Source organism: Apis cerana, linkage group LG1, assembly GCF_029169275.1.
Source record: "Apis cerana isolate GH-2021 linkage group LG1, AcerK_1.0, whole genome shotgun sequence".
In the NCBI taxonomy this organism is placed as follows: Eukaryota; Metazoa; Arthropoda; class Insecta; order Hymenoptera; family Apidae; genus Apis; species Apis cerana.
The window spans coordinates 22,395,678-22,423,549 of NC_083852.1; the positions used below are offsets into that span (position 1 = coordinate 22,395,678).

The window sequence follows — 27,872 nt, forward strand, 5'->3', positions numbered from 1 at the left end:
CCTCCAGAGAGTCGAACGTGCGCTTTACAATCTAATTACTCGTTAGCCGCTTATAGACACGGACGACGGAACGTTATTATTGCTGAAACGACTGAAATCTGGATGTAATCAAGCATTTATTGCTCCTTGGCCTTCGCCAAGTTTAGCGGTTTAGCGTCGTTATCGCGTCTCAGGTCTACTCATAAACTGACTTTTACTACTTACCCTACAACTCTCGCGTTCATAGTCTCGCATTTAGAGTTGCGAACTCGATGGCCTTATTAACAATATTTCACGATACAAACTAGCAATATTGGATGTATTACGAAATTACCCCATTCGATAAACAATATTTCCAAATCCAACAAATTTTTCAAATTAAGTAATTACATATCGTCTCGTTTATGTTTATGCAATTCGATTATTTTTTTGGAAATTTACATCGTTAAATCCCAAGTGTATAATAAAAACGGATTTTCGCTTCTTACTCAAAATTACAATTCTCTGATTCGTGCCTCTATTCGCTTCGGAAGAAGTTCATTCGTGACAGGAAATGAGATGTTTCGCGAAAAACAATAGGGCGGAATATTTTTAAAAGACGATTCGATTCCTGATCTCTCTCGGTTGGAAAAACATTGGGTGAAAATAAGGCCGGCCAGCTGGAGCGGATTAAAGCCGAGTTCTCTGTAATGCAGAGTCCTGTAAAGCGTATCCCAGGAGCTGATATATCTCTAGTTTGTAGTCCAGCTACTAAAAATCCTTTATTTCTAGCCTGAAAACGGAAGGCTGGCGAAAGGAGGGTAAGAGAGGGTTGGCTGCGCACCATCTGCGCCCTTCTCACGCTTTTACCCAGTAGTGCCAGCTAGACCGACAATAAGCTGATAATTGAGCTTTTGAATAATTCCAGCTATTTAATCCTGGTTTAATAAAGCTTCCCGTTTCAAAACGCTCGTGAATTTCATTAGAGGAACCCTTGACTGAAGAATCGCGGGGGCGACATTAATGCGCGCAATTTAGTCTTTCTTTCTTTCTTTTCCCTCTTTTCTTTCGCGCTGTCTCTTTCTCATTCTCTTTCCTCCCTTTCCTCCTCTGCTTTCTTTTTTCTTTTCGACCTTCGTGGAAAAGTGGACGTAATTTATATAAAAAAAAAGGAAAGGAGGAGCGAGAGGAAAAGAAAGAAAAAACAGAGAAAAATTTGAGAGATGAGAAACACAATGGTAGCCGTTACGTTGCAAAGATTTAGAGGTCGGCATGCTTTTATTATTCCAGCGAATCGTGCCACTCGGTTAAACAAGAGGGTTTTATCCTTCTTTAAGAGAATTAAGAATCAATAAATCGCGACTAACGAATTTTCTTTTATTCGATCCCTAATCGAAAGTATTTCTCGCTAACAATGGCGATAAATATCGCCGAAAATGACGAAAGTTATTCGAACGAGTACGCTTTATAAATAATTACCGCGGCCGATATTGGCGCACGGTCTCGAAACGAATTGCCTCTTTCGGCCATTTGAAATTCCGCTCTCTAGATATAACAATAGAATACCGTGAATCCGACCTTGCTGCAGCAATCAAATTTCCATCGATGCAGGCCGCTGCATTCTCCACGAATGCACCACGGGGATATAGGGTATCAAAAGGCCAACCTCTCCTACAACGATACGAGTTTATGCAGTGGAGCGTTTAGTGGCGTGGGTTCTTTCATCGGTAGATTAGTTAATTTCGGTGCAGCTATACCCAGTCCCCGGATCCCTGATGTAATTAGCCGCACAATAGGAAACAGCTGGCCCTCTATCGTACGGCCGATGTAACGTCTAAACCAATCTCCGCCAACAGACGATTGTTACACCTGTATTTCCTACGTCCATCCATGATTTACCCCCCCATCAATCACTTTCCTCCTCCTTTTCCACCGATCTTCATCTTCATCTTTCGACGTTCCGTTTCAAAAAGAAAAAGGATCGAAAGCCATTCCATTAGGAAGCTTTCTTGGTACCTCGTCAGGGTTTATCGGTGAAACGGATAATCGGTAATTGATTCACGCAGAGGCCGGCCGATTCTCACCAGTATGGTGGCGCGGAACGAAATTAAGCGTGCCGCTCGCGTCGCGATACCGTACCAATTAATCGACTGGTTCCACGGTTATCCGCGGCGCACTTGTGCGGGCATCGCATCCTCCCCGAATTCCGCTTACTTTAACCGGGACGATCAATTTGCGGCCCCGATAATTGGCCCCGATCCTCTCGGAACCGTTTAAGAAAACAAAATCGATTATTCCTCCACTTCTCTTCGTTACGTTTCTCCCCCTGTCGTTCAATCCTCTTCCGGATCAAGAAGAATCGGTCTCACCCGCAAACATCTGCCTCCCTTTTTTCTCTCACCCTCTCTTTTTCCCGTTCGGAGCCAGAAGAGGTATTCTCAATTCGATTAGAACAAAGCGGTCGAAATTGAATATCAATTTCATAGCTTCTCCTCGTAGGCGTAGGAAGGAGCGTTGCTTGTCCTTAAGTGGGCGCGTATCTGAGCGTTGCAGGGAGAGCAATTGGAACTACTACTACTGGGCGGTCAGTTTATGCGGGGTTCCTGGAAGAACAGGGGGCAGGCGCACGACACGCACACCGACACGGGGCGTTTAATACGTGTTGTACAACACGACAATGCAGCCCTGTCCCTGATGTGTCCGGTGAAGCAATCGGTTAACAGGATCGGGGGCCTAATACGTATATACGGGTCATCAAAGAGAATCCCGAGCTTGTGACATATTTGATGGCCGCCCCAGACTCTCTGACCGTTGGCATAGTTAAAATGTCATTGCATTTGCTCCATTCCTTCCTACCTTTTGATCCCCAATTTCCTCTTTAGAACGTAAACCAGTCTGCAGATGATATCCTTCGTAATTGGTTATCTTCTATAATTGTTCATCGTTGAATTGAAAACGTAATTTATTTATCCTTGTTTTATCATATGATAAATTTTAACGCGAAATTCAAATCTGTATTCTTTTTGAACAAGATGGATACAATTTCTGAATAACAATACCGCGTTTATAATCTTATGTACGAGTAAGAAATTCAAAGGAGGGAATAATTTTAACAAGAAAAGGCGAGCGTGAATTGAAATAATTCGAGACGCTTTCCCGAACTTTCCTTCTTAAAAATGTAACGAAAACATAGATAACAGAGGAGAAGCAGAAGGAGGAGGAGAAGTTCTCGTTTTGCTCTCTCGTCGAAGCTTGTTGTATCGAGCTTGCCCGACCCGAGCCCGAGCCGGGGAAGAAAGAATTTCTGGAGTGTGCCACTTGGTGGATTTCACCAGACGGCATCTTGTCGAAATGGAACATTCATGAGAGATCCCCCTCCCCCGTTTCGGGCGGATGCAACTTTTATGCGGGCAAGACCCGGGGAGCGGGGTCATCGCATTTATACCGACATTCTCTCTTTCGAACCCACGTATCCCGTAATCGCGTGTTCCGCCCCGAATAATTGATGCGTGCGGGGGTGCGGCTCCCTCGGATCAGGAGAGTGTGTGCGATATACGTTCGACGGAAGATTGAACTCGTCGACGAGTTACGAGCGTGAGTCTTCTCCGGGGAGAATGTAATTTATTATTACACCGTCGCGCCGCAAAATTATTATTTCGCCATCGAATATTAAGAAATGCGTGGATATATATATATATAGATATATATGCGCCTTCGTCCAACTTTTCTTTACCCTTCGAAGGCAAACTTTGCGCGAAGTGGGATTCTTCTCTCCTCTTGAAAAAACTTGGAGAGGAAGAACTCTTGTTGTGGACACTATCTCGATACACGAGGAAAATTTCAACGCGGTAAAAGGGGGATACGATGAAGAAATATGGCTTCTCTTTGTTCCGAAAAGAGCTACTTTAAAACTTGGAATTTCGATCGAAAATATTGTCGTTCGGATCATATTATATTAATCACGAATTAATTCCAAACTTTGTTCGTATCGTTTCATGATGAAGTTTCTTTATTTAAAGAATTAATATTTAAAATCAATCGATCAATATGACGATTCTCTCTAAAAATATACACATGATCTTTTTTAAGAAAAAAATGGCTCCATCATTTTAAACTATTACATCCTCGATATATATCTCGAGATGCATGTGGGCCCATTGCAATTACTTTTTGGCATGGTTCCTATTACAGATTCGTCGATGCAGAAAACTGTAATTTCTTCTTGTTCTGGTAATTCTCAGCAGCCCGACGTTGCTGCGCCAACCCCTTGTCTGGATCCCGAGGGTTTACAGAATGTGAATAACTTAACCTCGTGAAACTTCGCGCCAACCGCGAGGCATTAAGCCCGGTTTATATTACCGGCTCGTGTGTATCGGTGTGTATTACTTAGTTAGCATACACGATTGCATACGTTCGCGTGCAAGCGCATATGTCACGTAACTGCGGGAAAGTCATACATTCGGATATCAGAGTATTTCAATGTTCCTGTTTGATTAATCAGAAACCTTCTCTATTCCGAGTGTTTGGGATTTCAACGACGATACGTAGTCGATCGGCGGAAGACGACAATGGCGGTCATAAAGGCTGCAATCCCTCCGGTATAAAATGAAAGCTATTTCCATACATTTGTAATCTAAAGATCCTTATTTTGCTTGATTTTATATAATTCATTTCGTATTACATTTGCATTTTGCAGTATGTGTGCGGGTTATTATTGATGAAGCGATTATTATTGTATTTAATGCCGGGATTGCATTCAACGTTAAAATCATGAATGGAGAGATGGAGATTTTTTATTTTTCTGATTATTCGGTATACCTTCGTACAGATGATACAAATTGAAATTATACGTTGGAAGTGATTGTATTTAAAATGTTTAAAATTTCTTTTGAATCGAATTATTCCTATTTCTTTTCCACGTAGAAGAAATACTTTTGGACATGCGTCGATGAAGAAAAACTCCTCTCTTTCTTCCGACAATCACTTCTCGTACACTTGTATCGAATTTAATTATAAAAATATTCCTGGAAAGAAAGGAGCGGGGAGCAAGAACAAATTGTATTCGAAATTAAAATTGCATTAAATTATAACGAATATGCAATGTGATATACGTTTTTTATTGAAATCATTGGGAAAAGAGTTGATGGAAGTTTACACAACGATGCATATTTTTCAGCCAGGATACGCACGTGCTGTTTGCATTTTACAGGGTGGATAAATTAAAAGTTTCGCATTGTTTTATTTGCTCGTAACAATTTCGTTCGCGAACCATGACAAATGGCATGCTAAAAATGAACATAACGCGATGCAATTATTATTTTATGAAATTTCAACCGGAGAGAATATATATATACATATATGCACGTATGCATGCACGAACTGACACGAACGATAAGTTTGTAAAACGATGGAAATAGGAAACCATTCTCCTTAATGCTTTCTTTAAAGGGAGATACATTAAATATAAATGGCCGCTACGGTGTAGAAAGTGGATTGAGAGTTGGAGCTAACCCGAGGAAGATCTATAGGAGGGTTTCGTTATGAATATGTTATCAGGATACCTTTTAACGGGTTCCTCCGTCACTGCTCACGAAGGAAACAAACTTTTTACCAATGTTTATTCGATCAGTTCGAAGGCTGGAAGATATCTTAGAACGGAACAAGAAACGTGTGTTCCGAACGGGAATCACGTAATGCCGAGGGTTTAATGCATCCTGGATCTTGTAACGTTTTTCTTCTCCTTCTCCTTCTCCATTTTAATGTTGTTTTTTTTACTTTTTTTTTTTGTAAAAATTTCTGTTCTTAAACGAACCGCAAATGGAAATATTAATTGAGAAGACTGTCTGTCTTCTCATAAAAATTAAAGATATTGTAAAAATCACAATTTTGGAAAATTATCCTTATTTTTGAAATATTCAGATAATTTACAACAAAAATTAATATAATATAATAATTTGAGAAGAATAAAAAGAAATATTGTAATCATTCATAAATCTTGTTACTTTTCATAAAATTTAATATGTTTCATTTCAAAATTTAATGCAAATTGCGCATAATTTTAATCCATTTATCCTTTTTCAATCCTCAAAATTTATTTACAGTTATTTGTACAGAATTACTATCTTTTCATAAAAGAAACAACGACGGAATTTTCTTTATTACCTGTATAACGAAATACAATTTTCACGGGGGATGAAAAAAGAAAAAAAAGAAGAGCAACGTAAATGAAGCCTATCTAATTATAATTAAATGTTGGGGATTCGTTGAAAATTGAATTTCACTTGTGATTCAATGCGTTTGCAATTAAATTGGAACCAGACATCGGTTTGTCGCCCGGTTGAAAATTAAATTTACCGCCAAATTTTCCAACGACCGGAAGTTAATACGCGGAGAAGTCACGTGTCACCATCGCGGTATAGAATTTGCGTCACTTCTGGGAAAATACTTTTATCCCCTTACGTTTTATCCGTTCACGATGGGACGAACCATGGTGGATGACAAAGAAAAGCAAGAACAAAAGTATTCACGAGCGTTGAGGAGATGCCATTCACGTTACAAATACTATAAACTAACCGCAACTCAGACACACACACATATATATATATTAATTCTAAGTACCGCGAGCTGCGGTCGTAGTGTTTAGCGGTAATCCCAAACCATCGCACTTGACACCCTCGTTTCAGATTCGAGATTTTCACGCGATCCTTGTATTTATCTTCTCCGATATTAAATCCACTTCTGTATAGCTCTGATTTACGATTAAAATCGAACCGATCGATGGAATGGAGATTTTAGAAACAGAAGGTTACGCGCTTTCGTTGGAAAAATTGTTGATTTATTCTGAATCTAGATTTACAATCGTGTCACAAATTTATTGCTTTCTAAAGAAGAGCAGAAGCAAGAGTTTTGTTATACGGATACCTTTCGGATTAGAATATAATGTAATTCGTAATTTCTTTATATATCTTGATCCACTCCAATTAGATTCACGAGAAACGAGAACAATCTCCTATCCTACCACTACGTTTATTCTTAAAAGAACGCGCAAGAATTTCCTTCTTAACCTTAATCTCAGCTCGAAAAATCCACTTCTTTCCACTTGGATCCCCATTAAACCGTCGAACTCTGGAATTCTCAATCACACGTTGTACGAAACGCGATTTAAAATCGATTTGGAAATCGGAGGTTGGCGGTAAACAGCGTGTCGCGGTTAAATACGGTTTCGAGTCAAACGCATTCGTACGCCTTTTGCGCGAGATGCGATTTCGGTGTGTTTAGCGGCGGTAAAACTAGAAAGCGTGCAGTTGACACGCACGGGTCACGGGATTTCGGGATTTTCTTTTCCGCGCTTTGATTCCAACAGCCGGATAGGGGCCACAGGTGTGGGTGGTGAGGAAACGGGGGTGCCCACCCCCTCCAGTGGAAAATTACCTACGGCCAGCCTCGCGCTGAGGTTTTGCGGTATCGCGATACACGCGCGGGCACGGACACTCGCGCGGGGCGCACGTGTGCGTGTTCGGTCCAATTTTACATGCAATTTCGCGGTGGAAGGCGCTCCCCGCAGGATGGCGGGGTTTTTAATTATATCTAGCTGCTCCCGACCCGGTGGAATATTAACCGGAAATAATTCCACCTATGGAAACTCTGCTATCGACATTGCACGTTGCTGGAAGGCGGTCGATGCGTCGGTCGATCGAGACGAAACAAAAATGGAACTTCCTGCTTCTCGCGTCGGTCACTCTCTCTCTCTCTCTTTCTGCTCTCGTCGAATATCGAGTGAATCCTCCGACGGAAATGCAGCGAGAATAATAACCTTGCAGCGAAAGTACGCGTATGCAAACTTCGGTATCGACGAATAGGGGGAGGAGGGGGGGTAACAATTCGTTGATTTCGTCCGAAGCCTGTCCGTCTATCTCGATTGTGTTCGCATCGTTTTCGACCGGTTTTATTTATATCTCGTCGGTTCGATTAAAAACATAATTTCCACGAATACCGTTTCTCTTGTCTACGTATCACTTGAACCCGATTCTTTAACATCGCGTGATATTAATTGAACACGATTCTTTTAAAATCTTTCCTATTGACATGTTGTCACGAAAAGAGAAAGAAGAGTATTCTTTTTCTTTTTTTTTTTCTTTTTACGTTTCGTTGGAACGATACATTCTTCTCTAATCCGCGCAGGAATGTATCGCAGGAAAATAATCGAATATTTTGATAGTTTCGAATTTTTTCAGCGAGTGTTCCACGAAGTTGTTTCACGATTGACCGTCCCTCTGTTAAACTCCACTTTGTCCACCAAACCATCGCGTGTACGCGATAGTTTAACAGGGAATATCGACTCGTCGACTCGGTTCTTTGCCCGGACTCGCAATATTTGCGCGGCCTGCAAGCTTTTTACCCGAACTTTCCGATTTGATTTCGGGGACTGGATCCCCGTGCATAATTCAACGGGAGTCGAATTAAAACTAATAATCCGCCGGTAAATTCGACTAACAAGCAGGTAAATCCGGCATTACCGAAATTAGTTTTCACGTGCTTATCCCGTGTAACGAAATAATTAATCCGTTCGATGAATTCCGATATTGTTATTGGAGGATGAGGGGAGGGGTGGGGGGAGAGTGGGATGTTTGATCGATCGAAGAGATATCCTGTTTACAATTTCACGACCAACTTCCTCTGCCTTTGATCGTCGAATCCAACGTATAAACGTCCGAATTCCGAGCGAATTCCGTGTCATTGTGAACGTGTCGGAACGCGCGCGCGCGAGGGGAATGGGAATAAATAAAAATTAAAAAATAAAAAAGAACAAAAAATTTAAAAATTCAAACAGCTTCGGTCCTTGAGCGAGAGACGCATTCGGCGTACGGAAATAGCTGGCTGCATTCGTGTTCTTCTCGCTGTTGATTTATCGTTGTATCCACTTCCACCAAGATGATTACGAGTCGTGATATATATATATATATATATATATTTTCACCCGTGCGATGTTTCCATTAGACGCGATGCCAGATCGGGGCGGTGACACACGGAAGAATCTCGTCGGCACTGAACGAATTTTTATTTCGTTCTTTCGCTCTTATTTATCACGGACGGCTCCAATTCCAGAGATGGTCGGTCAAAGGTTTTTGCTGCTCGGTCTGCGGTCGCTGCTAAATACCGGGCAAAATCGTTAACGAAAAATCGATGGGGCCGGCGGGTTGGACCCGCGATTAAATTTGCAAAACGCATCCACGTACGGAGGGAGAACCATTCCGACGGCGACGTCATCGATCTGAAGCCGACGGTCTGAACCCGAGGATGAAAGATTAATCCTTCGTGAATTAACGAAAATTATTTGAAGAAATGAAGAAAGAATCAACCGACCGATATAAATGTAATATAATATTCGTCGAATGTCGAATTTCATAAATGTATATATATATATATTGTAAAAGATAGATTGATATGTTCCTTTTGGATCGAAGTAATTGGAACAGCAAATATATTTATTCGTGAAGGATTTAAATACTCTGTACTTTATCTATCGTCTCTTTTGGATTGAATTTTCAATACAATTTTGAACGGAAAGCAGACAAAACGATCGAGACAGTTGTGAATGACTGAAAACTAAGCAAGCGCAGTTACAACTGAGTTTACCGAGAGGCGCTTTAGAGGGGAAGTTTAAACGCGATTTATTCCTGTAAAATGCGTAGAAAATTTTGCGCTGTCGTATCCTTCGTGTCCTTCCTCCGAAGAGGGGATCGATTCAAAGATTTTTCGCCGCTTTTAAGCGCGGCGTGTGTCGGTGAAGTAATGGACGCAGTAACGAACGAAATATTATCGTGCAGCTTCTTTTAACTTCTCCACCCCATTATACCCGTCACGGTTTGCCACCATTATGGCCGCCGTATGCCGGAGAGAAGTATGTAAATACGCGCAACAGAGTAAAAACCGCGCACTCAAGCTGTCACGGCTCGATTTAGCGGGCCTCCATAGATCCCAGACGGTTGGTATGGCTCACTTCTCGAAACCCTCCTCACTCGAATATGCCTGTTATCGACAGACCGCGAAGAAAAAATATTTTTCCCGCCATCTCCTCGTCCTCGCGCGCTACCCTACCCGCGAGAGGACCTCCCTCCCTTGGAGTTGTCGCGGCTGGATGCTGTACCCTGCCTCCTCTAGGACGTGCACACATTTGCGCCGCGACACATCAAACGCAGACCTTTCCCCTAACCCTCCCTCCTTCCGCGAGGGGACGAGTGTACTTCTGAATGTGATTTGTTGTCGCATTTCTCTAACGGCCGACGACGAAGGAAACGACGACGGTCGTTAAAGTCGAGTGTATCGTTCCCTCCTCCGTGGAGGAGAGAACCCCGTTAATGCGTAATTTATGTCGATTCTTTTTTCGCAGCTCTCGATTCGAGCCGCTGGAAAATACCGTCGTCACCGTTCGAGAATCGATGAAAAGGTATGAAAGTGCGGGACGAGAAAGAAAGGAAGGAAAAAAGGAGAGATAAAAATTGAAAGCTCGATGCGTAGGATGAGAAAGAGAAAGAGAGAGGTGGTTTTGTTCGAGGGGAAAAAGGATAGTTTCTATCGGTTGGAATTCTTGGAAAGTTTAAAAAAGCCTCGTTAGAAATGCTCCGGTGCATTCGTAGTACGGGGAAAGTTGGCGAGTTGGCGAGAGGAAAATACTGTTCGTTTCAATTACAGGGGAGCGTTGTAATTGTTTCGTGCCACGAAATACAGACGAGCCGGGGGTTTGTCGGGGGAGGGGTTGTTGTGCTCGATACGACGCGAGCAACGTGTGGCCTACATTTTGAATCATTACGATATATCCCCCAACCCCGGAGGAAAGTGCTATTCGTTTTCATTAAATGCACCCCGGTATGATCGCCTCATGGGAATCGTCCGCTCGGTTTCCCGTGAATATGCGACCGAATTAAGTTGTTGTATTGTCAAGCGGGTGGTCGGTGTCGTCGCGCAAACCCACGCAAACCCGTCCACCAAAATTTACTCGAATTAACCAAGTTTTGGTTACACACGAGGCAAAACGAGCGAGGCACAGACAGGAGGAGCAGGATGGGAAACGGCACGAGATTCCACGGGATTCCTTTACGTATTCGCCCGGTAATTGGGTCCAACGCGAGAATTCTGAAAATTCGAAACTCTTCCCTGCTGGAACACCGTCCCATTATAAGCCGAGATTTTCTTATCTTTGCGCTGTTACGAATCAATGGAGGCGGAGAGAGTTGTTAACGTTATAAATAAATTTAAGAATCGAAGAAAGTTCGTGTGCAAGTGGAAAAAAAGGATTGGTTTTTTGGCTCGCCCTATATTCACCCTACGCGAACGGACGAGGGTGAGAGAAAGAGAGAGAAAGAGAGCGAGGTCAAAGGGAGGGACCAAGGGTTTATCGACGATATCAGAGATATTGAGCAGGGGAGAGGAGGGAAGCGAGAACTTGGACCCAGAGTATATTTTTAAATGTATTTTTCATGCGACCAATTTTGGCGCCCCCTCGCCCCCTTTGGTCGAAATTTGTAATTCCTTTGAGCCCCCGTCCTGCCCGGTAACCCGAGACGGAAGGAGCAGAACCGGGGAACATTATCATTTATATGAAATCCTTTGCGCGTCCTTATGCATAGTCATTATTCAGCCGCTTTTTCCTGGATGCAGGAGGAAGCTAACAAGCCCAATTCAATACAAGCTTCCGTGTGGACGAAGGTGACAATCTTAATTAAGGAGATCCTCCCACCGCCCCGCTTCCTTTTCCCCACCACCCTCCTTCGACTTCATTCAGCGGTGACTCCGCTGGATTTCATTTACGCTCTACTTCGCGAACCGCTCGTTCAAGTATGGCTGTTACGAAGCGCAAGAATTTAATGAAAATTCTCGCGTAATCGGGGAAGAAATCGTGCCGATCAATGGGTAGATAACGGACCAACGTTTACGCCCCGTAATTCTATTTATCATTAAGCGCGCACGTCGAAGAAAAACGTACGAAATTCAACGAGATAAATTTTTCCTTTCAATATTCCTACATTGTTAAATATTGTTATTTAAAGGCATCGATATAATTGCGTTCAATCTTCCATGGTTAGATGGCCAATTCTCTAACGGTAGAAGCCAGGGTTTAGAAAGTAATTTATCCGTATAATTTGGAATCAGAGAAATCTTCCTAGTCTTTCTAGTAAATCTATTCCCAACACGAAATCTTCGAGAGAACACGCGGAAAAGTGGAATGTGACCAGCGACTGCGGTGAAAAAAGAAAAAAAGGGGTGGAGAAAGAGAGAGAGAGAGAGAGAATTATTCAAATCCTCGATAGAAGAGTCCTTTGGGGATATCGCGTGCCACTTTGAAACGGGCAGACTTCCTTTAAGACTTGCACCTCTTGTCTTTCACCAGGTTCAAAGGGTAGCCCAGGAACTTGGCGAAAATATTAGAGTCGAGTAAACGTGGTGTCGTGGTCTATATATTTGCAGTCAATATCGGTGTTCGAGTAAATATTAGACCTTTCTCTACTCGAGTTTATTAAATTTTTCATCATCATCATCATAGAGAGAAAATTATTATCGCGAATTATTAGCAATGTATATATTTTTTTTTACGACACTTTAAAAAAGGATTATTATTTATCGACAAGATGCTTTATAACAATTTTATTTCGAGATTATTAAAATCAATAAGAAGGGGAGTTAATTCATCAGAGATTTGTTGTTAAAGAAATCGAATTTATTATTTATAAAAAATGGAAGCTATATTCAAAATGAAATCATTTGTCCTTTTTTTTTAATTCTATAAAGAACAACTTTTTATCTTCGTTTTATCGCGAAGAAAGCAAAAGAAACGTTCGAAATAAAATCAAAAATCTCTCTATTAACTCTATTCTTAATCTCTAGCTTCAATTCTTTTACAACACGTAAAATAAACTGGTTCTCGGATTCTCGAACAAAATGGTCGTTAATCATGTTAGAAGCTTCTTCTTCCCCGTTTGACATGACTCGTTCCTGAACACGAGTTAAAATATAATCACTAAAATATCGTTTCAAATTAACTATATCGATTCTTGATGAGAGAGAAATAACAGGCCATTCCAACCTTTCATATATAATTCTCGAATCCGCAAGAACAGAACTGTAAAACCCGAGTCACGATATTTTATATCAACCGATGTTTCGATATGCTTACTCGCTCGAAAGGAGCTTAAGGATAAAGGACGATGATAGACCTTGAAAAGATCCTCCTTCCTGTCACCAACGTTTTTATATCTCTCGAGGATATTTCGTATCCACTTCTTTTTCATCTTTGTTGCCTTATTCGCCGGTTTATGATTCATAATCAAATTTGCGATAAAGATGTATATAATGGGGATGTGGACAAAAAGTTGATGGAATATTTTTCGTTTTCTTACCTTCTTAACTTCGTTGTCAATTGTGAAAGAGGATGTATAAAAGGGTGAAAAGAAGGAAAAAGTAACGAATTAACGTTAAAGTTCACGATCTTTGAAATGTCAAATAGAGAGAAAAAGATTTATCGAAACATTTTCCTAATTAATTCATTGCTCGTTCGTGAAAGGAATCGTGAGATATTTTTATCATCTCTCTTGTGACAACAGGTAAAAACAAGCGTGGTGAAAAATGTGTGCTACGGTATAAATCACAAGTGATATAATCGTAAAATTTGAACCAACAGTAGAGATCACTATCAATTATACGGCTCAATAAAAAAAAATTGCTGCAATTTTTCCGAAATAGGAAAAAACAAAAAAAAAAAACATTCCACCAACTTTTTATTTACACCTCGTATTTCTCGCTTCATTTTTTTTTTTTTTTTTTTATTTTCAAATCGCGTATAAAAATCGAGGATTCATACGATTTTTGGTTACGAAAAAGTATCGCGCTTCAACATCCTCGCGCTCTATAATAAAATTTTCTGTTCGGATTATATCGATTCTATTTTGGGGGAACATCATAGTCGTGAAACGAACATATGTTTCATATTTTACACGTTTAACCAAAAAATTGTCGACAAATTCTGTATAACGTATCGAGTGTAGTAATCGCTGATTGAATTCGAGTAGTGCGATATAAATATCCGGAATTCAATGAGATACAGTTTGTATTTCTCCGGGATATACACCTATAATGTATTACCATAATGTATCCGAATCCAATAACTTCTGGTGGCTTTTAAACGCGCTAATCCGATTTCTCTTTCGAATTTACACAATACGCGATGCGATAATGTTGCATTACGTAATAACGAGCAAAATGTTTACTCGATCTTTTTTTCTTTTATCGAGCAAGGATTCATTATTAATCCATCCTCATTGCGACGCGCGAAATGCGAGATAACGCATACAACGTAATTAAAATTGAAAATATTTGCGTTTTTTAAAAGTTTTTAAAGATTCTCTCTATCGTGTGTCAGAGATATATTTACTTTGTGCATTGTTTCTTTTTTTCTTTTTTTTTTTTCTTTTAATGCCCATCAGTGTATTATATTTCCATGCAAATAAGTTCGTTCGTTATTATTTGGTAAATGAAATGATGCGTACAAGGATGATGCACTCTGAATGGACAGCCACGTAACAGAGTTACGCTATCTCAATTAGACTTGATTACATTCGTTGTTAATTAGACTTAATTCGAATGCTTTATCATTTTATATCTCTTCTCCTCCCCCCCTCCCATTCACGTTGACGTGGCATCACCACATACGTATACAAATTTCAGTAATGAAACGATAATGTAGACGACTTTAATTAAATATTTGTGAAAGTGTGTTACCCAATTCATCGTGGTTTTCAGTTTTCTCGTTTTGGAAGGGTGGTTACGTGGTTTGACAATGAAAACAACGTTATCTCTGTTTCTGTTTCTTTTATTCGTACAGTTCTAGATAAATTTATCACAATAAGGGAATTATGAAAAATGTACAATAACGCGGACAGAAAACATATTCCCATATGGAAAACCGAAAGGAAGGACCCAGCCATCGGTCAACAATTTCTCGCTTTGGGCTTTTTTCCTCTTTCTTTTTTTCTTTCTTTCTTTCTTTTTTTCTTTTTTTCTTTTTTTTTTCCTTTTATACACTTTTAATTGACGCAACTTGTCCCACTTGTGTGAAGTGATGAAATAAACGATCCGCCGATTTCTCTTTCTTTACACAATTTAAAACACAATCTATTACTTACATATTAAATGTAGCAACATTTAGAGTAACACTACGCAGCGAGTTTATAATGCACATTAAAAGCGATTTCCGGTGCCTTTTATTTTGCTCTTTTTCTTTTCATCTTGACCCGTTCAGGTGTATGTATATCTTCCTCTCCGATGATCTCTATCCTTTGACAGATTTGCGGTCGCCATTTTTTTTGTGAATTCTCTCTCTCTCTCTCTCGCTCTCTCTCTCTCTCTCTCTCTCGTTCTCTCTCTTTCTCTCTCAATCGTGCAACGGATCTTATCTCGTACGGATAGATACTCATCTAATTCGTCCAAATCTCTTCTTTACAACGCAAAAGAAAAAAAGAACTTTTTTTTTTTTAAGAATTTCTCGAACCAAATATGATCGAAAATTTATAATAATTTCAGGATCGTTCGTTCGTTCATTCGTACGAACTTTTTCTCGATGAAATTCTTACTCAAAATGGATTTGTCCGCAAAAATATCGAAACATCTGGCAATCTTTTTCCGAGGCTTCGAAATCGATTAATAAAATACTTTCTCGCGATGCGTCGGATAGGATAAGAAAGAAGGCTCGTAATTTCGAAATTTTTGGAAAAAGCAATCGTAAGAATTTCTCTCTCCGCGAAGAGGAAAGATGAAGGATGGAGGAGAAGAAGAAAAAGAAGAAGGGGTGAGGAAGAAAGGGGGTGGTTTGTGTTTTGAGGCTTCTTCGTCGATCCCACGTTTCGTTTCCATCGTTTCGAAACGATGTTCGTTATAATTACTTTACGCCGTAGTTAGTTAATTCTAAGCAGGTTACACCTTTCGTTTATGTATAATTATTTACAGGAACACAGTGAAACAGTTGCCAGCCACAAAACTCAGCTCCTTGCCGTAGTCGTCGTCGTCGTCGTCGTCTCTCTAAAGATCTAATCGATCTCGTCGATTCAACAATATAATAATAATAATTAACAACAATAATCGAACGATCGAGGATTGGTTTTGTGGCGAGCAATTGGCGGAATTGCCTATAAGATACGAGACTTACGACGACATAATTAAATTATCGTTTAAACCTTCTTAGGACTAGAGCTTTCCCGCTTCTCTCTCTCTCTCTCTCTTTCTCTCACACACGTGTACACGAAAAATCTCGTCATCTTAACAACAATCGTTCGCTACAGTATGTTAAATAAAAAAAAAAAAAATAGAAAAAAAGCACACCGATTTTTCTCTCTATCTTGCTCTTCGATGATTGCGCGACAGTAATCTGTCATGCAATGGCAGTAAAGTCTGGTATATAAATGGCAGTAATCTAGATTGCAGGATTTCTTTACGAGTCTAATTTTACGAGTCTCTCCAACATCTAAAGTAACACAAAGTAAGAAAAGTCAACGCGTTTACGTTTCCTCCCGTCTTTTTTGATTATTAAATTAAATTAATAGACAAATCTAGGTGGGTAAAGACAAAAGCAATTGGACGAAAAAGAAGAAAAAGAAGGACGTTAAAGCGCATCTTTTATGATGCATAGAAAGAAGGCAACGCAGGGTAAGTTTGGCGAGAGACGTTTATTCGCGAATAATCCTTCTATGCTCGACTACTAGGGTGATGGGAATCAGCAGGCCATTCATTATTCAAATAGCCGGCCAACACATAGCCGGATATCCGTTATTGTATCACGTTCCATCCTCTCTCTTGCCGAACTTTCGGTATCGAGCTGAGGTATCAACCCGGTTCGCTTGTTATTGCAGGAAACGAGCGTTGATTCTCGATTCGTGTGCACCGTGTACACGTATTTATATGTTTTGTTACGCGTGTATCCACGTATGCGTGTATGTATATATGTGAGTCACGTATTTTGGCACTTCTTATGTGATCGATTTATTTATTTATTTATTTATTTATTTATTTATTTATTTACAGAGATTCGCGCGTCAAACTCGCATCGAGAACCGCTTTTTAAACGGGGGGATATCGATACGAACGAACTCACGCTCTTTCAGACGTATTTATAATGTTTATACAATGAATCCCGAACTGAAATTTATACACTGAGCTATTTACAATTCCCTTACAGCTTACGAGTACCCATGGACGAGAGAAACGACGAGAAAAAAGGGGGAGCGAGTATATTGTTGAATATTTTTTTTTCGCGCATTCGTTCGTTTCGCCCTTCCAACGGGATACCGGGTTTCGGGGACTTCCGGTCTGATATAATTATAATTTCTTGTAAACCTTCATTCGTCCCCCGTTGAGCACCGAAAGTACTTACTTACCTCGAGGTCGCGGTCCTTACGTAAAACATTCGATACAATATAATGATACATTAAAGTATAAGCAATAATACTTTCAACTTGTTTCACAATTTGACTATCGGTGGGTGGATCGGTGAAATTGCGTATACGATCGGTGTTCCGACCTTTCGTGGCGGGGAGAGCCGTGTGTCGAACAGAAGAGTTAGAAAGAATTTCGAAAGCGAATATACTGAAAAGCAGGCGAAATTTGAAGTCATTGTTGTTCATTGATGGCATGCAACTTACTTTCTTACCCTCTCATTAATGTCTCGTATCCTCTTCCCTTTTTCTCGATCCAAGGAAAGAGTTTTCCGTTATTACCGCTCTTACGATTCTCTAAAAGAGCTAATATACAGGAATTTCTAGCTAATTTGTAGCTGTTAAGAGTTAAATATTTCGATACATCTCGAGGTGTTGAAATTACGAAAGAAAACAATTTCTCGAAGCGAAGCGTTCCAATCTTTGGAATTTCCGAGGCGACGCTTAACCGCTGTGTTTTATCCCGGAATTGATAAAACGAGGTCCCCGGAATTCCTCGTAACTTTAACCGCGGAAGGGGAACGACGTTAAGAGATTTGGACGCCTTAACGACCGAACGATCGGTTCTCGTGTCTCGGCCTGTTCGTCGAACAGTAACTTGGAACCCCGGGCGAACCGAGAAACACCGGTGAAACTCGAAACATTGAACGATGTGAAAGTCGGTCGATGCGAATCTGAAAGCTCCTCGAAAGCTCTCAGGGATCAGCGTGTCTGATACGGCCGTGAAATAAATTCGCCAAGTTGGTGGAAAAGTTGGCCCGTGTCTGAATGAAGTTTCGCCCGTAAGTCTCCCCGATCTTTCCACGGCGCTGCGTGCTCCCCTCCTTAAATCGACAGGAAGACAAACCGGCCACCACCTCTCTTGTTTAAATCAAACTTTCCGATTAGGAGACCGCCCCTCCGGAGCAACTTAAACGTGGATACGCATGCATCTCAAAGGATTTCTATCATCCTGATACAACGGACTTTGATAAACGACTGGATCTCTGGAGGGTAAACGATACGATAAACTGGATTTCGCCGGTAAACAAAGGGATGGAAGATAGTTACGATAGAAATATCGCGTGGGAAAATGGGTTGAAATTGACACGTTAACACGAGTTTTATTCGTATTCGATGTAAATAAACAGATACCTTTCCTTGCCACGGATACAAAATTAGAAAGCTTTTAAATTTTGATTAATAATTTCCAACTATCACTCGTCTCTCTCTCTCTTTCTAAATATTTTTCGTCCACTGAGAAAAATCGCTTTAAACCTTGATCGGGTAAACGGTCGAAAAGATCGAACTTCGATCTGCTCGCAATTAATTAGCTATTAAGCTAACTTCTTTGCTTGGATAATTTAAAAGAAGAAAAAATCGGACGCGATATTAAATATAAACGAGACTCTGCATTGTGTATTCTACGTAACGAGATTTATCGCGTTATTTCTCGTTCACTCGTGTAGAAGGCGGCAGAGGGGAGGGATAGCTAGTTTTGTCGTTCAGCAATCTGGCAATTATGAGGCGGCAAGGGTCGGGGGCCTGTAAAAGTGTCGGCCCGTGGGTGGCCGACCTCGGTGCATCGTAACTCAGGACAATAGGTGTCCCTCTACAGGGTGGCCGGGTAGAGGTGGTAAATCGGAGGTCGGACAATGTTTGGCGAGGTACGTGGTGCGGCCACCGCGATAACCGGCAATACTTTTACGCCCGTCACCCTATTATGAATGGGCCGTGTTAAACGAGGCGGGAAAAGCTCGCAAGTACATCGCAAAGTGATGATACAGACTGTGTATAACAGGATCTCTCCACCCATATCGCGCTCTCTCTCTTTCCCCCTACTCCTTTCCCCTCCTTCTCCCTCTTTTCCACTTAGACACTTACTTTCTCTCTCCCTCTCTCCCTCCGTCCACGATTCTGACGGGACCCCGGTGATTCCCGGCGCAACGAGCAAACTTTTATGACGCCTGATACAGTTGCACCCCGTGTGCAAAAAAGAAGAAAAAATGGAGCGATAAGGATCGGCGAGGGTGAGTTTCGAAACGCGTGTCTCATTTAAATATTCTCGTATCTCCGTTCTTCCACTTCCCGGCAACGACCTTGCCACGATTTTTCGCGAGATTCTGATTTGTTTGACAATCGTTAAACACAAATTTCATTCGGTTATTTTTTCTTTTTTTTCTTTTCCACTTTATTTTTTACGCGATTGGAGGTAATTGTAATCAAGATATTTCTCCTCTCTGCTCTTCTCTCCCCTTTAATCTCCGATATGTCCTGTTTTTCCGGTAAATATGAAAATAACGAAATACGAACAATGGCCTCGTTTTTTTTTTTTTCTTTTTTTGTTTCAATATATACGTATATGTATATAACGGCGGTTAGTTTTATTGGTTTCGCCGGCTGTCTGGTGATTAAAACTCCGAGTGGATTTTAAAGATATTTCCCGAGCAAGGTTTTCCCATGTTAATCCCGTCCCCGTTAAAAAATTTCCCCGATCGTCCGGTTCCTGGTTAAAAATAATATAATGCAAATTCGACGAATTCGACCGAACTCGTCCAATCTTTATTCTTTCAAACGCGTATCATACGGTCTCTGATTAAATTTCTTCGCGATACGTGGATGAATTTCGATCGATCGATCGATCGTTCGTTTTCACGCGTATGAAAAAGAAAGAAAGAAAGAAAAAGATTCGATGGAAAGAAACGAGAGCAACAGATTGGGCGAGTTTTCGCGAACGAGACAATACTTTCGCCGCGGTGAATTCTGCCACGAATGGGGCGTGTTAAACCGGACGAGAAAAGCTCGTGGACCGTAACACAGATTATGTATAACAGGATCCGTTTCTAACCGTCCCGCGCCATCATTCCATCTCTAACCTCTAATTTCGTACGATATTATACATATATACGTACACAAACTCTTGTCCGATTCCAGTCTGTTACATTTCTCAGAAGTATTATTATGCTGATTCGTGGCACAACCACGAAAATCACTATCATGCAAATACGTTCACGGTGGCCGAGCAATTTAAATCGATCCTCTTGTTCCTCAGCTCCGATTCTCGATCGTCCAACAATCTCTCACGGAATTCTCCTCTCTCGTTTCGCGAACGAAACGCGTAAATCTTTGCAATTTTTGCGCTTTTGCTTTTAACCGGAGCCTCGGCCATTTTTGTTAGGTTTACGGAGTGAAACTTTCCTCTTCTTCTTTGGGAATAACGCGGTGGAAAGAAATTTCTCCCGTATAAAAATAATAAATACTTTACTTAAACTTTGGACTTCGTACGGAGAAGGTATGATAGAAATTCTTTACGTAAAACTTTTGATTGTTGTCGATCCTCCCTCGAATTTTCACTTTTGTCTCTCGAATTCGACGATTTTTTTTTTTTCATTGTGCGTGATTCCATTTATCGAATCGTTGCTATTTTTTTAATACAAACATGCCAATTTGAATACTGGTTCGGTCGGAAAGCTGTATAGGTAAGGGGCGAACGAAACGTTGTTATTAATTTGTAACGGGAAAGAAGATGGTGGATATATTTTACAAATTTCACGAGAATTAGCGAGAATGTTTGAGATTTAAAACGGAATAAAATTTGCTCTCGATTCTGCCTCGGTTATTGCATTAATACGAGAAATATATTTTTGTTTTTTCACGAGAGCGGCGATATAAAATATTACACTGGGAATGTTGTCTGCTCGAATTTATAAGATGAAATATAATTGTCGGTCGTAGTGATAAATTTCGTCAAGCGTCTGATACATGCTCGATTTATACTACTTGACGTGTTAAATATTCGAGAGCCGAATAAATTTCTCGACTTTGACGGTAACGATATAAACAGCCCGAAATAAATAGAAGTAGTATTCGAGATTTATTCGATCTAACAATTATTTGGAAAAAAAATAATAATAATAAACTCTCTGAAAAAGATATAAAAATACAATATAAAAAAAGAAAAAATAAAATATAAAAAAATGTCTCGAGCTAAAAGGTAATTTGAAATCCATCGAATTGTAAAAAGTTTCAACGATCGTTTCGTAATGTAATGCTTTCGCGTCGAATGAAATCGCGAAAACATTAAATTTTAATCTAGCTCGAACGATATAAACAGGGAATACATTAAATACAACCGTTCGTCGAACCGTTCGTTCTCTTTTCTGTAATTCACCATAGTGAAAAGCGGGATCGAGACCATTAGTCTGCACGGCCCCATTGTTGCCCGCACTGTCGTAATTTTCTGCTTATTAATCGAAACTCGTGTCACGGTAAACGCGCTTGATGTCCCCCGCCATCGAACGCGTTACATTCACCGGGGATAATACTCCTCCCGCCATCGCGTCAAAAAAACAATTTCGGTTCATTTTGAAATATCTGGTGAAAATATGTACTCGTACGTATTTCCAAACGAACGTTATCACGTTCAAGGAATGTTATCCGCGACATCCTGCGCTAAACAATGAAAAATTTAACGACGGCTCGACGATAATCGACAAGTAATCGGGGGGGTAGGGTGAAATAATAGCGGGGGATAAGAAGATACGGGGATACAGAATGGCTTAACCGTGGCTTGGATCTAGGTTAACTTTGGGTTATCATCTACTTAAGGAGTAATTTGCATAACCTCGATTCTTCGTCTGGCCGAGGAGGCTTGCCTCCTCGCAAGAGCAAACTTAGAGTCAACTTAAATCAACCTTAACACACACCCGACGCCGTTTTAAACAATCTCCCAATAACAATGTTCCTTCTTTGCCATGTAAATTTTCCAATCTTTCCAGGGTTTAAGGGAAAAGTAGGGTAATATCGTCTTTTCTAACGTTCTGCTCTCGAACGATTACCTTTTTTTTCTCCTTTTTCTTTTACCGTATTTCATATATATTTATCGGAATAAGAAGAACACTTCGAATTATAAAAAAAGAAATTTAATTAAGCTAACAACAACCCTATCCCATACACGATTTATTATATTCACGACGCCTATTCAATTTTCAACCGAATTCAACAGAGCCGATTACATATTATAAAGATATGCATTAACCATTTAACCGCTATTTTCTTTCATTTTCATTTCCAGTTTAAACACCAGCGAACCGTGTTAAAAGAAAAATGTTTCCCCCAATTTCTTCGCCAACTCTTTTCAATTCAGAAAGAAGAAATCGATTCCTTTTCGATATCCTCGAGCAGGTCGAAATTAGAAATTAATTCCTCGTAACGGAGAGAGAGAGAGAGAGGGAGGAATAAAATCCACGTCGCTCGTGCGACGACACACGGCTCCTATCCGTACACGCATCTAAATAGGGAGGCGTGTATTCTATCGGCGCGTGCACGGGCCGGGGAATACACCCGTGGCGTGTAACGACGTCACCGAGCAGTATCTCTGTTACGCCTGGCTTCCCGTCCACTGTACCCGCTCACGCATCGCTTAACATAATCCCCCATCCGACCAGCGCTACATAGATTACGAAATGATACCTCTGAAACGCGTACAATTATATTGGCGTGAGATATTTCGCCCGTGCGCGTTGTTTCGTGGCTCGAATCCGAATTGTCTCGTCTCGTCCCGCACACGCACACGCACGATCTCCGGCGACGGATAAATGCCTGTTCGAATTCGATGGATCTCGAACGAAGTTGTTGCAAAGTTTTTTCGATGTTCGACGTCGCGGCCGATATTTGGCGATTATTTCGAAGAAGAGAGATATCTTGATTAAATCGTTGGAGGTAGCGGCAATTACGGGAGGAGGTTTGTAGGAGGAATTATAATGTAACCGGTTTCGGCTGGTTTCGTGGTCCGAATTCGAATGAAGTTTATCGTTCGACCGCGTGGCGCCTCGTTGGCGACGCTCCTCCTCCCCCCTGTCCCAAGATAAATCTAAAACGCCGCGCTAATTCGCGATTTCATTTAAATGCTAATCCCAAAATAGAGACAGAGTGGTTTCTCGATGCACGAACCGTAATCCTGGGATTGGAGATCCCGAGGAATCTCGTCGAACAGACGAATCTCTCTCTCCTTCTTTCTCTTTCGTTCTCCTACGTTAAATCACGTTCCTAGTATTTCCTTTTTTCTCTCGTTTTTTCAAAATGCCCATGTTTTCGAAGAAATCTTTATTCGAGGGAAGATATCGCCAGATATCGAAGAAGAACTTTTCAATTTCGAATCGGGGCAACTTTCCAGCTACGAAACACTTTCCGCTCGGAATGATATCGAAGCCCTTTTCGCGCGATCGAAACTTTTCATACCGGCTTCCCTGCCCGGCTCGCGTGACCGACCGACGGAATTATCCAGACACGCAAATGGTTTCCAACGATTACTGCCACAATTTTATTACGCGTTGACCAAGGTGGACCGTCGTTAGTTCATTTCCAGTTAATCTTACAGCGATTTGCAATTTCGCGAGCCGATAATGTATAAAAATTATAGAAATCGATTTTGAACATTTCTTAACGAGCGAGGACGATCGGAACGCGTTCGTCTCGATTAAACTCGAGGGATAAAATAAAAGAAGGGACTTGAGAAAAACCGTGATAAAAGTGTCGTAAATTTTCATGAACGAATGCTACAGGGGGTGGTATTTAATTACCGTGGGCCGGGAAATTGAATTACAGATAAAACACGGCCAGTTATTAATATTTGCGCTTCGTTCCGGCTGGATTATGAAACGTTGGCGCGAATTTGAATTTCTCCCGGCCCCGTTTCTTCGTGAATCGAATGCTTTTCGATTAACCGTTACGCTCGACGCGTGGCGGCGGCGGATTCGTTCATCAGCCGTGCCCGGAATTGGATTCTCCGTATCGTTTGATGTCTTTGTGTCTTCTTTCGATAATTAATTCGAACGGCAAGAGCTATTTTAATTTACCACCCTCTCACAGACGATATCCGCGAAACCCAATTACACGTCACGTACCGATTATACGATCGGTAATGGAAAGTTTCTTAATTACAGGCGAGCGGGATGATTAATACGTTCGCCTGAAAATCATAGTAATTTCGGTCTTTGAGAGGGAGCCGGCCTCGGTGGGCGACCCGTGCGTGCCCCCTTTCACGTAATGTTTTTACACCGCTACCTTCCCCACTTTTGTCGCGTTAAAATTAGAAAATTCCCTCGTTTCGTTTCAATTTCCAACTCCCTACCTATATATTATATACATATATTTTTTTAATTCGTATAAATTCGAATAAATCGTTCGCGCGACGATCATTCGCACGAATCGAAGAAAGAAGACATTGAAAATCGGACGGTTGAAGAAAGGGATTTTCAACGCGGCTGGAAAAGAAAACAAGAATTTTCCACGATACCTCGCATTAACCCGATATTATGATGACAATATCGCGAACGAAAGGAAAGATTGAAACGAAAATGGAGAAGAGGAAGGGGGGAAATTTGTAAAAGTTGAAACGTGTCGGGCGGAAAATCAGCGGGCCGGCGAGTTTTTTGCCGAGATACGTGAAATTTTTTTTTTTTTTCGAGAAACTAGGAACGAAATTTTTCGCCGGCCAGCAACGATCCAACCAACCGTTTCGATAATTGGATTCTGGCGACCGTTTTTAAAAATATCGCGAAAACCATCGCGTTGCCGTTTCTGCCTTCAACCTTCTCTTCTCCTCGATTCCGCGAGGACGTTGCGCCATTTTTCAACCGTGCCCGAGCATTAATCAAATTCCCTCCCTTTTCTCTCTCTCTCTCTCTCTTCCTCTCTCTTTCCCTTTCTTCAAACCCACGCGACTATTACACCCGCGTATCTCTTTGGAGCCCTCTCGAATCTTCGAATCTTGTCTTTTCATCCCTCGATCGTGCAATCCTCCAGATTTATCCGGGACAACGTGTTGCATTTTTCCTGTTCTATTCGACTAATCGATTGCGTATTACGCTGTAAGTGCGAAGGGGAAGACGAAAGATCGAGGAGAATCCAGAAATCGGCCGAGTTTGAGTTACTCTCGGAGGGTGGATTTATCATTTCGAGCGGTTTTCGAAATTTATCGCGTCATGCGGAATATGTATAAAAAGGGATGCTTTCAAAGTCTCCGCTTCTTCTTCTTCCTTTTTACACCTATATCTCTCTTCAACAAACGCTTAATTAATTCGACGTTTTCAAAGATCTTGATCGACGATTTCCTCCTGATTTCCTCGTCTCTTATGGAATAGAAGAAGCAAATAGTTGGTTGATGAAATTAATCAGCAACCGATGTATATTAAAGTAAACGATATCTGTATCGAATTAATTGAAAGTAGCAGCATGCCATCTGATATCGTCATTGCAAAATATCATCGTAATAAAATGTCTGAATTAACAATTAAGATAAATGTTAAGATAAATATTAACGGATGCGCAAACTTCCCTCTCCTCCCTGATTGTATCGATTAATTATTTATAATATCACACAGATGCAACGTCATATTGCTCCTGTGTAACAACCACTGCGTTCACCGCTCATACGTCATTACTTCTGACAAATAATTTACCAAGATAATTCGCCTCTCACAATAACTATCCGATGCTAATTAAGCCCGTAATCCGGCAGCCAACCTATAACGTAATTCAATTATTCTAATTAATATTCGATCGCAATTAACAATCCAATTGAAGGTATACAACCACCTGGCAAATAATTTCGTCTGTTTTCGCTAATGTATCCCATCAACCGTCAATCTAATATCTGGGATACATCATACATCCGGGTAGTCGCTTCTTCGATACAACGAAGAGGAGCATATTTCCTCAAGGCCAGTTCGAAAAGAAATGATAAAACGATGCATATATATATTTCGATCACGTTTTAAAGAAAATACCCTCTTTCTTTGCGAAATGGATCGACGCAAAAAAAAAAAAAAAGAAGTTTCTCGGACACATCCAATGGAAGATATCGAAGGTATCGTCGTACACGGCTCCCCCTGCCTCCCTCACCCGGTGAGAATGTGAGGATATCGCATGGATACAAAGGTCACGCGACAGGGCGCGAGAGGAAAAACCATGGTGCTGGACGAACATCGTTTCCCCTCGGGTCCATCCTCTAATTCGCCGTCTGGGGCACGTACGGGGGCATGTAGGGCCCCGTGAGGATATACTGCACCGCAACCACCATCAACTGAGGGGCGCTCCATCTTATGATGTACGCGCTTCCTGAAACAGAAATGCATTTTTCTCGTTTACTCGCAGCCGCCTTGTGCATCCGATACAAGCATCGTTGTCTCTATTCTTTCTCGACATGAAAGGAGAAGAGGCGAAGAAGCTGGTGCGCCGTTCGTACGCGCGAGATCTCTTGCGAGGGTTTATATAAGGAAAGATGCGCATACACGGATGTGGAAATTTCGAAGCGAATAGGAAGAAGCATATTGCTATCCGTCTTTCGAATTCGCTTGTTTCTACCGTTATTGAAACGGCCGGTTTCGAGAATTGATTGTATCTCAAGCACGGAATTTTATATACGATGAATACGATGTATAATACAATCCGAATAGAATTTGTTCGCGTTCCTTTCGTTCGATGCCAAATCCAATTGGAACGAAGGGAAGGGCGGGGGGATTATAATTTTCCGGTTACGCGAATCGCATACCCCCGGATTACGTTTTGTTATTGGCTTATGCCGTAAAATCTGATCATATTAATCAATGCACCGTAGGCCGTGACTGCTCGACGTTCCTAATTTCCAAAGCTTATTATCGTAATTATCAGGTGTCAAAATGTTCGAATTTCGTTCCAGCCTTTCGTTTAAAATTTCGCCGAGTTATCTCGTCATTGACTCGAATCCCCGACCGAGGGAATTTTTCCAGATCATACGCGCCTTTTGAAGTTCGCAATTCGAGGAGAAAGAAGGAGAGATGCAAGAAAAAAGAATGGAAAAATATAATCAAAGGGACAAACGATTCGTGAAACATATTTATCGATATTGACCAATACGATTGGTGCGATAATTCGAAAATAAGGAAGCGTTTGGAAGGAAGTTTCTTTGGAGGGGAAAAAAATGGTATTTATTCGAGCTTAAATTTTCCTTAAAGCTTCCCCCATCGAAGGAAGTTTCGTGCGTCGCATCGTTCAGAATTTAAATTAACATTTAAGGTAGCACATTTTCGAAATACTTGGCGTGCACCGGCATACGTGGTGAACGTTCCGCCGGCGAAAACTTGCCGGAGGGGGGGAAGAAAACTCGTACTCTAAGCAAGGAAAAAGCGAGGAGTCTCGAGCGGAACTTTTAGTCTAAAGTCCCTCGGGTGTTCCTTTCGCGCTATCTCTGATCTAAGCTCGGTGGAGCAACGACCAAGATCTCATTGCTTTTCCAATAAATACACCCTTTCTCGATATATCGGCGGGAGCCGCTCCTTCTATCACGGATGCTGCACCTAAATTCTCTTGTGTCGAAGATGCCGATCTTAAAATAAAATTCTACGTTTCCCGCTCGCATTTCCGATGATTTTCTACGAAAATATTCTTTTGAAACGTATCTCTAAGTATTTTTAAAGC

General features: G+C 41.1%; 1 protein-coding gene across 11 annotated transcripts in view; it reads right to left on the bottom strand.

Moving 5' to 3' along the window:
* LOC108002059 (lachesin-like) overlaps positions 1-27,872 on the bottom strand; it is a 298,367-nt gene that overhangs the window by 15,995 nt on the left and 254,500 nt on the right. For 2 of the 11 annotated variants that reach the window (XM_062086002.1, XM_062086026.1), the window contains one exon: positions 14,801-26,534. The exons of the other annotated variants lie outside the window; for them this stretch is intronic. In XM_062086002.1, coding sequence (XP_061941986.1) covers positions 26,425-26,534 — 110 coding nt within the window. In that variant the 3' untranslated portion in view covers positions 14,801-26,424. Of the gene's footprint in view, positions 1-14,800; positions 26,535-27,872 lie in introns of those variants that run through there. 11 annotated transcript variants of the gene reach the window in all.